Source organism: Amblyomma americanum, chromosome 1 (genome assembly GCF_052857255.1).
Source record: "Amblyomma americanum isolate KBUSLIRL-KWMA chromosome 1, ASM5285725v1, whole genome shotgun sequence".
Taxonomy (NCBI): domain Eukaryota; kingdom Metazoa; phylum Arthropoda; class Arachnida; order Ixodida; family Ixodidae; genus Amblyomma; species Amblyomma americanum.
This window is the reverse complement of record NC_135497.1, coordinates 397,404,928-397,417,475: the sequence shown is the minus strand read 5'-3', so window position 1 is coordinate 397,417,475 and position 12,548 is coordinate 397,404,928. Positions and strand designations below refer to the sequence as shown.

The following is a 12,548-nucleotide window of genomic DNA, read 5'->3' as shown; positions in this document are numbered from 1 at the left end:
GAAGCGCTTGCAGACGACGGACGAGAGACACAGTGCGCTCGACGAGGAGAAAGGGCTCATTGTACTGGAAAAAACTTGGGCATTGTGTGTTTCTGGGCTTGAAGGCTTGATATTCTGAACACTGAATCGCTTGCAGACGGTGGACAAAGGGAAGACGAGAGACACAGTCCACTAGACGAGGAGAAAGGGGTCTCTTGGCGGGTAGTTTTGATATTCTGAACACTGAAGCGCTTGCAGACGACGGACGAAGGGAGGAGGAGAGACACAGTGCTCTAAACGAGGAGTAAGGGCTCATTGTACTGGAAATAGTCTTGGGCAGGGTGTGTTTCTGGGCGAGTAGGTTTCATATTTTGAACACTGAGGTGCTTGCAGACGACAGACGAAGGGAGGACGAGAGACACAGTGCGCTACACGGCGAGAAAGGGCTCATTGCACTGGATATAAACTTGCGCAGCGTGTCTTAATGGGCGAGAAGGTTTAATATTCTGAACAATGAAGCGCTTGCAGACGACGGACGAAGGAAGGACGAGAGAAAGAGTGCGCTAGACGAGGAGAAAGGGCTCATTGTACTGAAAAAACATGAGCAGAGTGTGTTTCTGGGCGAGTAGGTTTGATACTGTGAACACTGAATCGCTTGCAGACGATGGACAAAGGGAGGACGAGAGACACAGTGCGCTTGATGAGGAGAGAGGGCTCGTTGGACTGGAAATAAAATTGAGCAGGGTGTGTTTCTGCGCGAGTAGTTTTAATGTTCTGAACACTGAAGCGCTTGCAGACGACGGACGAAGGGAGGACGAGAGACACAGTGCACTAGACGAGGAGAAAAAGCTTATTGTATTTCAAATAAACTTTGGCAGGATGTGTTTCTGGGCGAGTAGGTTTAGGTTCTGAACACTGAAGCGCTTGCAGACGAAGGACGAAAGGAGGAGGAGAGACACAGTGCGCTAGACGAAGAGAAAGCGCTCATTGTACTTGAAATAAACAAGGACAGGGTGCGTTGCTGGGCGAGTAGGTTTGATAATCTGAACACTGAATCGCTTGCAGACGACGGACGAAGGGAGGACGAGAGACACAGTGCGCTAGACAAGGAGAAAGGGCTCATTGTACTGGAATTAAACTTTAACAGGGTGTGTTTCTGGGCTAGTAGTTTTGATATTCTGAGCACTGAAGCGCTTGCAGACGGAGGACGAAGGGAGGACTAGAGACACAGTGCGCTAGACGAGGAGAAAGGGCTCATTTTTCTGGAAAAAAACTTTGGAAGGGTGTGTTTCTGGGCGAGTAGGGTTGATATTCTGAACACTGGAGCGCTTGCAGACGACGGACGAAGGAAGGGCGAGAGACACAGTGCGCTAGGCGGGGAGAAAGGGCTCATTGTACTGGAAATAAACTTCGGCAGGGTGTGTTTCTGGGCGTGTAGGTTTGATATTCTGAACACTGAAGCGCTTGCTGACTACGGACGAAGGAAGGACGAGAGAAACAGTGCGCTAGGCGAGGAGAAAGGGCTTATTGTACTAGAAATAAACAAAGACAGGGTGTGTTTCTGGGCGAGTAGGTTTGATATTCTGAACAATGAAGCCCTTGCAGACGACGGACGAAGGGAGGACGAGAGACACAGTGCGCTAGACGAAGTGAAAGGGCTCATTGTACTTGAAATAAACATGAGCAGGGTGTGTTTCTGGGCGAGTAGGCTTCATATTCTGAACACTGAGGTGCTTGCAGACGACGGAGGAAAGGAGGAGGAGAGACACAGAGCGCTGGACGAAGAGATAGGGCTCATTGTACTGGAAATAAACAAGGACAGGGTGTGTTGCTGGGCGAGTAGGTTTAATATTCTGAACACTGAAGCGCTTGCAGACGACGGACGAAGGGAGAACGAGAGACACAGTGCGCTAGACGAGGAGAAAGGACTCATTGTACAGGAAATAAACAAGGACAGGGTGTGTTGCTGGGCTTGCAGGTTTGATATTCTGAACACTGAAGCGCTTTCAGACGACGGACGAGAGACACAGTGCGCTCGACGAGAAGAAAGGGCTCATTGTACTGGAAAAAACTTGGGCAGGGTGTGTTTCAGGGCTTGAAGGCTTGATATTCTGAACATTGAATTGCTTGCAGACGGTGGACAAAGGGAAGACGAGAGACACAGTCCACTAGACGAGGAGAAAGGGCTCATTGTACTGGATATAAACTTGCGCAGGGTGTCTTAATGGGCGAGAAGGTTTGATATTCTGAACAATGAAGCGCTTGCAGACGATGGACGAAGGGAGGACGAGAGACATAGTGCGCTAGACGAGGAGAAAGGACTCATTGTACTGGAAAAATCTTGGGCAGGGTGCATTTCTGGGCGAGTAGGTTTGATATTCTGAACCCTGAATCGCTTGCAGACGATGGACAAAGGGAGGACGAGAGAAAGAGTGCGCTAGACGAGGAGAAAGGGCTCATTGTACTGAAAAAACACGGGCAGGGTGTGTTTCTGGGCGAGTAGGTTTGATACTGTGAACACTGAATCGCTTGCAGACGATGGACAAAGGGAGGACGAGAGACACAGTGCGCTTGATGAGGAGAGAGGGCTCGTTGTACTGGAAATGAACTTGAGCAGGGTGTGTTTCTGCGCAAGTAGTTTTAATGTTCTGAACACTGAAGCGCTTGCAGACGACGGACGAAGGGAGGACGAGAGACACAGTGCACTAGACGAGGAGAAAAAGCTTATTGTATTGGAAATAAACTTTGGCAGGATGTGTTTCTGGGCGAGTAGGTTTAGGTTCTGAACACTGAAGCGCTTGCAGACGAAGGACGAAAGGAGGAGGAGAGACACAGTGCGCTAGACGAAGAGAAAGGGCTCATTGTACTTGAAATAAACAAGGACAGGGTGCGTTGCTGGGCGAGTAGGTTTGATAATCTGAACACTGAATCGCTTGCAGACGACGGACGAAGGGAGGACAAGAGACACAGTGCGCTATACGAAGAGAAAGGGCTCATTGTACTGGAAATAATCTTGTGCGGGGTGTGTTGCTGTGCGAGCAGGTTTGATATTCTGAACACGGACGCGCTTGCAGAAGACGGACGAAGGGAGGACGAGAGACAGTGTGCTAGACGAGGAGAAAGGGCTCATTGTACTGGAAAAAATACTTGGGCAGGGTGTGTTTCTGGGCGAGTAGGTTTGATATTCTGAACACTGAATCGCTTGCAGACGACAGACAAAAGGAGGAGCGACATGGTGCGCTAGACGAAGAGAAAGGGCTCATTGTACTGGAAATAATCTTGAGCAGGATGTGTTTATGTGCGAGTAGTTTTGATATTCTGAACACTGAAGCGCTTGCAGACGACGGACGAAGGGAGGACGAGAGACACAGTGCGCTAGACGAGGAGAAAGGACTCATTGTACTGGAAAAAAACTTGTGCAGGGTGTGTTGCTGGGCTTGCAGGTTTGATATTATGAACACTGAAGCGCTTGCAGACGATGGACGAGAGACACAGTCCACTAGACGAGGAGAAAGGGCTCATTGTACTGGAAATAAACTTGAGCAGGGTGTGTCTCTTGGCGGGTAGTTTTGATATTCTGAACACTGCTGCGCTTGCAGACGACGGACGAAGGAAGGAGGAGAGACACAGTGCTCTAACCGAGGAGAAAGAGCTCATTGTACTGGAGATAGACATGGGCAGGGTGTGTTTCTGGGCGAGTAGGTTTCATATTTTGAACACTGAGGTGCTTGCAGACGACGGCCGAAGGGAGGACGAGAGAAACAGTGCGCTAGACGACGAGAAAGGGCTCATTTTATTGGATATAAACTTGCGCAGGGTGTCTTAATGGGCGAGAAGGTTTGATATTCTGAACACTGAAGCGCTTGCAGACGACGTACGAAGGGAGGTCGAGAGGCACAGTGCGCTAGACGAGGAGAAAGGACTCATTGTACAGGAAATATCTTGGCCAGGGTGCGTTTCTGGGCGAGTAGGTTTGATATTCTGAACCCTGAATCGCTTGCAGACGACGGACAAAGGGAGGACGAGAGACACAGTGCGCTAGACGAAGTGAAAGGGCTCATTGTACTGGAAATAAACATGAGCAGGGTGTGTTTCTGGGCGAGTAGGCTTCATATTCTGAACACTGAGGTGCTTGCAGACGACGGACGAAGGGAGAACGGGAGACACAGTGCGCTAGACGACGAGAAAGGGCTCATTGTACTGGATATAAACTTGCGCAGGGTGTGTTGCTGGGCGAGCAGGTTTGATATTGTGAACACTGAAGCGCGTGCAGACGACGGACGAAGGGAGGACGAGAGACACAGTGCGCTAGTCTAGGAGAAAGAGCTCATTGTACTGGAAAAATCTTTGGCAGGGTGTGTTTCTGGCCGAGTAGGTTTGATATTCTGAACACTGAATCGCTTGCAGACGACGGACGAAGGGAGGACGAGAGACAGTGCACTAGACGAGGAGAAAAAGCCCATTGTATTCGAAATAAACATGAGCAGGGTGTGTTTCTGGGCGAGTAGGTTTGATATTCTGAACACTGAAGCGCTTGCAGACGACGGACGAGAGACACAGTGCGCTCGACGAGGAGAAAGGGCTCATTGTACTGGAAAAAACTTGGGAAGGGTGTGTTTCTGGGCTTGAAGGCTTGATATTCTGAACACTGAATCGCTTGCAGACGGTGGACAAAGGGAAGACGAGAGACACAGTCCACTAGACGAGGAGAAAGGGCTCATTGTACTGGAAATACACTTGAGCAGGGTGTGTCTCTTGTCGGGTAGTTTTGATATTCTGAACACTGATGCGCTTGCAGACGACGGACGAAGGGAGGAGAAGAGACACAGTGCTCTAAACGAGGAGAAAGGGCTCATTGTACTGGAAATAGTCTTGGGCAGGGTGTGTTTCTGGGCGAGTAGGTTTCATATTTTGAACACTGAGGTGCTTGCAGACGACGGACGAAGGGAGGACGAGAGACACAGTGCGCTAGACGGCGAGAAAGGGCTCATTGTACTGGATACAAACTTGCGCAGGGTGTCTTAATGGGCGAGAAGGTTTGATATTCTGAACAATGAAGCGCTTGACGACGGACGAAGGGAGGACGAGAGACATAGTGCGCTAGACGAGGAGAAAGGACTCATTGTGCTGGAAAAATCTTGGGCAGGGTGCGTTTCTGGGCGAGTAGGTTCGATATTTTGAACCCTGAATCGCTTGCAGACGACGGACAAAGGGAGGACGAGAGACAGAGTGCGCTAGACGAGGAGAAAGGGCTCATTGTACTGAAAAAACATGGGCAGGGTGTGTTTCTGGGCTAGTAGTTTTGATATTCTGAATACTGAACCGCAGACATCATGTTTTTCGCCACCTATAAAAGATCGCCCGTGGACCGCGGCGCCTTGTGGGCTCGGCAGCTGTGCCATTGAGCGGACGAGTAACCCTCTTGTCTTCGCCATGCAGGTTAGAAAATCATACTCTCTTTTTGCAAAGAAATCGAGCAACTACTTCTTAATTCAGCTGCCGAGCCCGCAGTGTTGTACTTGTATTGTCGTTGAATGCTTTGCTGTTGTCCATTCGTTGCTTATGCAATCCGGTGACATAGAAACTAACCCTGGTCCTGACACTGCCGCCATACTTGCAGAACTACAGAAACTAACATCGGGCCAAAGCACGTTAATCAGCGAAGTAAAAGACCTCAGCAGCAGGTTAGTAGCGACAGACAAATCGATCACCGAATTAAGTAAGCGCATTACCGAATTAGAAACCCACTATCAGGATCTCGCATCACTTAAAACAGAAGTTGAGTCCATTAAGACTGATGCCGCCACGTCGGCGAGCCAAATCAGTAACCTCGAATACAGAGTAGACGATGCCGAAAACCGGTCGCGCCGCAACAACCTGCTATTTTATGGCTTACCTGATACTAGCTCAAAGGAAACGTCCTCTGAGTCTGAAGAACTGGTCACCCGCCTTTGCAGTGAAAATTTGGACATCACCATAGACCCAAAAGAAATAGAAAGAGCACATCGTCTTGGCCGTCACTCAAGTGAACGATGTCGACCCATTATCGTTAAATTCACTTTCCATAAGACAAAAGAATCCATCCTAAAAAACGCCCGGAAACTAAAAGGCACCGACTACAGCATAGGAGAAGACTTTTCACATTCTGTCCGTAAGGCACGCAAACATTTACTACGTTTCGCGAAAGAAACATCTGATAAGTACGCACTGCGCTTTAAAACACTGTACATAGGCCCCAAGCAGTATATATTCGACGACTTGACGGAAACGGTAAAAGAAGTGCCATAGCAATCACACTCTGCTCGCTCTAAAGCAACTCCCCGACAGCACACCCCCCGAACTAATCTTACCTTATCTGCAGTATTTACTAACATACGAAGCTTTTTACCGAAACGGGAAATCGTATCTAGTCTTGTCTTATCAACCAACAGCACCCTTCTCATTCTTACAGAAACGTGGTTAACAGACAATATCAGTGATACCGAAATTTTAGCTGCGCTGTCCAACTTTAAAGTTTACCGTAAAGACCGGGAAAGAGCCCGTGGCGGTGGCGTGCTCATAGCCATACATCAGCAGTTTTCAGCATCCTTAATCAATGTAGATTCTAACTTAGAACTGCTATGGCTGCTCTGCCACGCTGCCCCCCGAACTGTGCTGTTAGGAGTCTGTTACAGGCCACCGCAAAATGATCCGGACTTTTCCTACAAACTAAACAATGTGCTGAGTGAACTGACATCATCGTATCCTAACGCAGATATTGTTCTTTTTGGTGATTTCAATTTTCCCACTATTGACTGGCGTAACTACACCTTCATGACAAATTCTTCAGAAGCAAAAAATTTTGTCGATGTCTGTCTTAACTTCAACCTTACTCAGCTAATATTAGAGCCAACGCGCATTGCGCAGAATTCCGCCAACACTCTAGATCTGATATTAACCAACAGCCCTGATAGCGCAACAAGTATTACATACCTAAGGGAAATAAGCGATCATAAAGTCATTCATGCTACCTTCAGTTTTACACCCATGCTTCGTCAAGTTTCCAGGAAAACAATTCGTCTTTATGAAAGAGGTGATTTTCAAGCAATAAATGAAGAACTAACTGCTTTTTTTACAACTTATGAAACCGATTTCCACACAAAGTCTCTTAACGAAAATTGGACGATTTTCAGGGACAAAGTTCACGAACTAACAAACAAGTACATTCCGGTAGCTAGTTTCCGTGCTAACCAGCAAAAACCGTGGTTTACTACGGCCCTGAAACGCCTGGAAAACAAGAAAAAGCGTCACTATCGGGCAGCAAAGCGGAACCCAAGCCAAGCATCATGGGAAAAGTACTACACTGCCGAAGCTGATTACCTTGCTGCTATCCGCAACGCAAAACACACCTTTTTCCACTCTGACTTGCCAAAAATGCTAATACACAACCCTAAAAAATTCTGGCACGTAGTAAACCCGAAGGATACACGTACAATTGTTCTTACTAACGATATGGGTCAAACCATCAGCGATTGTGAATGTGCTGACATTTTCAATAGAGCCTTTTCAACTGTTTTTGCGAAAGAGTGTGATTTACCTGCTAACGCCTTCATAAGTTCCTTCACAGCGTCAACCATGGATCCAGTTTCTTTCTTCGTAGATGGTATATCATCTCGTATCGAAAACATCAAGCTAACGTCATCAGCCGGGATCGATGAAATTAACTCGAAATTTCTGAAAAATACTAAGCACATTTCCGCGGCCTACTTATCACTATTGTACTCTCAGTCTCTCTCTTCAGGTAACATACCGCATGACTGGAAAGTGGGAAAGGTCGTCCCAATCTTCAAGTCCGGTAACAAAAACTCGCCCTTAAATTATCGACCCATTTCCCTAACAAGCATTCCTTGTAAAATCATGGAGCATGTAATTTATTCTCAAGTCATGAACTTTCTCGATTCCAACAATTTCTTTCATTCATCACAACATGGCTTCCGTAAAAACCTTTCCTGTGAGACACAACTGGCTACATTTGTTCATGACTTACATGCTAACCTTGACTGCAACCAACAGATTGATGCTATTTTTTTAGATTACGCAAAAGCCTTTGACAAAGTACCACACCAGAGATTACTACTTAAGCTCTCTTACCTAAATATTCACCCTAGCATTCTAAACTGGATTAAGGAATTTTTAACAAATCGAACCCAAATAGTCATAGTTAATAACGAATTTTCTGATTACATTCCAGTAACCTCAGGCGTCCCCCAAGGATCAGTGCTCGGGCCGTTATTATTCTTAATATACATTAATGACTTGCCCCTTCACGTATCATGTCACATTCGTATGTTCGCAGATGATTGCGTCATTTATCGTACTATTAATAACTCTTCCCACCAAGAAGCCCTCCAGACTGACCTAACTAACGTTCAGAAATGGAGCGACCTGTGGATGATGACACTTAACCCTCAGAAATGCAAGATTGTATCCTTCACCCGTCGCACTAAACCATTTATTTTTTCGTACAATATAGCTCAAATCTCAATAGAAGCAGTTAACTCATTTAAGTACTTAGGAGTCACGCTATCTCATGATTTATCTTGGCGCACACATATTTCTAATGTAATATCATCCGCGAATAAAACACTAGGCTTTTTGAAACGCCACTTACGTCACGCTCCCCAACAAGTTAAACTCCTGGCTTACCAATCGTTAATCAGACCGAAACTAGAATATGCATCCCCCATATGGAATCCACATCAAATATACCTCATAAATGCCCTCGAATCCGTCCAGAACCGTGCCACTAGATTCATCCACAATACCTATTCATACCAAGTCAGCGTGTCGTCTTTAAAAGCAGAATCCGCCTTATCAACCCTTGTTATTCGTCGCCGCATTGCCAGCCTAAACCTGTTTCATAAGTTCTTTTACAGCACCCACGGTTACGCAGGCTATATCACATCACCAGCTCGCATATCGCATCGCACTGGTCACATTCTTCAAGTTGCCCGGCCTCGGACCCATACGACCACGTTCGCTGCCTCCTTCTTCCCCCGAGCAGCATTAGATTGGAACGGCCTTTCCCACAGCATCGCCGCTATCACCTGCCCATCCAACTTTTCCAAAGCACTAACAGATCATATTGTATGTTGAACCCACATGGCAACCATTGTACTTATTTTTTTTTGTATAATCCACCCCTTATGTAATACCCCCACGGGGGTCCTTAAGGTAATAAACTGAACTGAACTGAACTGAGCTTGCAGACGACGGACGAAGGGAGGACGAGAGACAGAGTGCACTAGACAAGAAAGGACTCATTGTACTTAAAATAAACTTTGGTAGGGTGTGTTTCTGGGCAAGTAGGTTTGATATTCTGAACACTGAAGCGCTTGCAGGCGACGGACGAAGGGAGGACGAGAGACACAGTGCACTAGACGAGGAGAAAAAGCTCATTGTGTTGGAAATAAACATGGGCAGGGTCTGTGTCTGGGCGTGTAGGTTTGATATTCTGAACACTGAAGCGCTTGCAGACGACGGACGATAGGAGGAGGAGTGACACAGTGCATTATATGAAGAGAAAGGGCTCATTGTAATGGAAATAAACTTTGGCAGGGTGTGTTTCTGGGCGAGTAGGTTTGATATTCTGAACACTGAAGCGCTTACAGACGACAGACGAAGAGAGGACGAGAGACACAGTGCGCTATACGAGGAGAAAGGGCTCATTGTACTGGAAATAATCTTGTGCGGGGTGTGTTGCTGTGCGAGCAGGTTTGATATTCTGAACACTGACGCGCTTGCAGAAGACAGACGAAGGGAGGACGAGAGACAGTGTGCTAGACGAGGAGAAAGGGCTCATTGTACTGGAAAAATACTTGGGCAGGGTGTGTTTCTGGGCGAGTAGGTTTGATATTCTGAACACTGAATCGCTTGCAGACGACGGACAAAGGGAGGACGAGAGACACCGTGCACTAGACGAGGAGAAAAAGCTCATTGTGTTGGAAATAAACACGGGCAGGGTGTGTTTCTGGGCGAGTAGGTTTGATATTCTGAACACTGAAGCGCTTGCAGACGACGGACAAAAGGAGGAGTGACATAGTGCGCTAGACGAAGAGAAAGGGCTCATTGTACTGGAAATAAACTTGAGCAGGGTGTGTTTATGGGCGAGTAGTTTTCATATTCAGAACACTGAAGCGCTTGCAGACGACGGACGAAGGGAGGACGAGAGACACAATGCACTAGACGAGGAGAAAAAGCCCATTGTATTCGAAATAAACATGAGCAGGGTGTGTTTCTGGGCGAGTAGGTTTGATATTCTGAACACTGAAGCGTTTCAGACGACGGAGGAAAGGAGGAGGAGAGACACAGTGCGCTCGACGAGGAGAAAGGGCTCATTGTACTGGAAAAAAAGTTGGGCAGGGTGTGTTTCTGGGCTTGTAGGCTTGATATTCTGAACACTGAATCGCTTGCACACGATGGACAAAGGGAAGACGAGAGACACAGTCCACTAGACGAGGAGAAAGGGCTCATTGTACTGGAAATAAACTTGAGCAGGGTGTGTCTCTTGGCGGGTAGTTTTGATATTCTGAACACTGCTGCGCTTGCAGACGACGGACGAAGGGAGGAGGAGAGACACAGTGCTCTAAACGAGGAGAAAGAGCTCATTGTACTGGAGATAGACTTGGGCAGGGTGTGTTTCTGGGCGAGTAGGTTTCATATTTTGAACACTGAGGTGCTTGCAGACGACGGACGAAGGGAGGACGAGAGACACAGTGCGCTAGACGACGAGAAAGGGCTCGTTTTACTGGATATAAACTTGCGCAGGGTGTCTTAATGGGCGAGAAGGTTTGATATTCTGAACACTGAAGCGCTTTCAGACGACGAACGAAGGGAGAACGAGAGGCACAGTGCGCTAGACGAGGAGAAAGTACTCATTGTACTGGAAATATCTTGGGCAGGGTGCGTTTCTGGGCGAATAGGTTTGGTATTCTGAACCCTGAATCGCTTACAGACGACGGACAAAGGGAGGACGAGAGACACAGTGCGCTCGACGAGGAGAAAGGGCTCATTGTACTGGAAAAAACTTGGGCAGGGTGTGTTTCTGGGCTTGAAGGATTGATATTCTGAACACTGAATCGCTTGCAGACGATGGACAAAGGGAAGACGAGAGACACAGTCCACTAGACGAGGAGAAAGGGCTCATTGTACTGGAAATAAACTTGAGCAGGGTGTGTCTCTTGGCGGGTAGTTTTGATATTCTGAACACTGAAGCGCTTGCAGACGACGGACGAAGGGAGTAGGAGAGACACAGTGCTCTAAACGAGGAGAAAGGGCTCATTTTACTGGAAATAGACTTGGGCAGGGTGTGTTTCTGGGCGAGCAGGTTTCATATTTTGAACACTGAGGTGCTTGCAGACGACGGACGAAGGGAGGACGAGAGACACAGTGCGCTAGACGACGAGAAAGGGCTCATTGTACTGGATATAAACTTGCGCAGGGTGTCTTAATGGGCGAGAAGGTTTGATATTCTGAACAATGAAGCGCTTGCAGACGACGGACGAAGGGAGGACGAAAGACATAGTGCGCTAGACGAGGAGAAAGGACTCATTGTACTGAAAAAATCTTGGGCAGGGTGCGTTTCTGGGCCAGTAGGTTTGATATTCTGAACCCTGAATCGCTTGGAGACGACGGACAAAGGGAGGACGAGATACAGAGTGCGCTAGACGAGGAGAAAGGGCTCATTGTACTGAGAAAACATGGGCAGGGTGTGTTTCTGGGCGAGTAGGTTTGATACTGTGAATACTGAATCGCTTGCAGAGGATGGACAAAGGGAGGACGACAGACACAGTGCGCTAGACGAAGAGAAAGGGCTCATTGTACTGGAAATAAACTTGAGCAGGGTGTGTTTATGGGCGAGTAGTTTTGATATTCTGAACACTGAAGCGCTTGCAGACGACGGACGAAGGAAGGACGAGAGACACAGTGCACTAGACGAGGAGAAAAAGCCCACTGTATTCGAAATAAACATGAGCAGGGTGTGTTTCTTGGCGAGTAGGTTTGATATTCTGAACACTGAAGCGTTGCAGACGACGGAGGAAAGGAGGAGGAGAGACACAGTGCGCTAGACGAGGAGAAAGGGCTCATTGTACCGGAATTAAACTTGAGCAGGGTGTGTTTATGTGCGAGTAGTTTTGATATTCTGAACACTGAAGCGCTTGCAGACGACGGACGAAGGGAGGACGAGAGACACAGTGCACTAGACGAGGAGAAAAAGCCCATTGTATTCGAAATAAACATGAGCAGGGTGTGTTTCTGGGCGAGTAGGTTTGATATTCTTAACACTGAAGCGTTGCAGACGACGGAGGTAAGGAGGAGGACAGACACAGAGGGCTGGACGAAGAGATAGGGCTAATTGTACTGGAAATAAACAAGGACAGGGTGTGTTGCTGGGCGAGTAGGTTTAATATTCTGAACACTGAAGCGCTTGCAGACGACGGACGAAGAGAGGACGAGAGACACAGTGCGCTAGACGAGGAGAAATGACTCATTGTACTGGAAATAAACTTGGGCAGGGTGTGTTTCTGGGC

At 47.5% G+C, this 12,548-nt stretch overlaps 1 protein-coding gene across 1 annotated transcript; it reads left to right on the top strand.

Annotated features, from left to right (window-relative positions):
* Positions 1-5,321: 5,321 nt before the first annotated feature.
* Positions 5,322-8,484, top strand: LOC144115735 (uncharacterized). Its single transcript, XM_077650229.1, has one exon. It carries the CDS (start codon positions 5,413-5,415, stop codon positions 6,265-6,267), a length of 855 nt encoding a protein of 284 aa, XP_077506355.1. The 5' UTR covers positions 5,322-5,412; the 3' UTR covers positions 6,268-8,484.
* The last annotated feature ends 4,064 nt before the right edge of the window (positions 8,485-12,548 follow it).

Bases quoted from the DNA above. Each gene is read 5' to 3' on its own strand.
- LOC144115735 (XM_077650229.1), top strand. From the start codon at position 5,413: ATGCAGGTTAGAAAATCATACTCTCTTTTTGCAAAGAAATCGAGCAAC.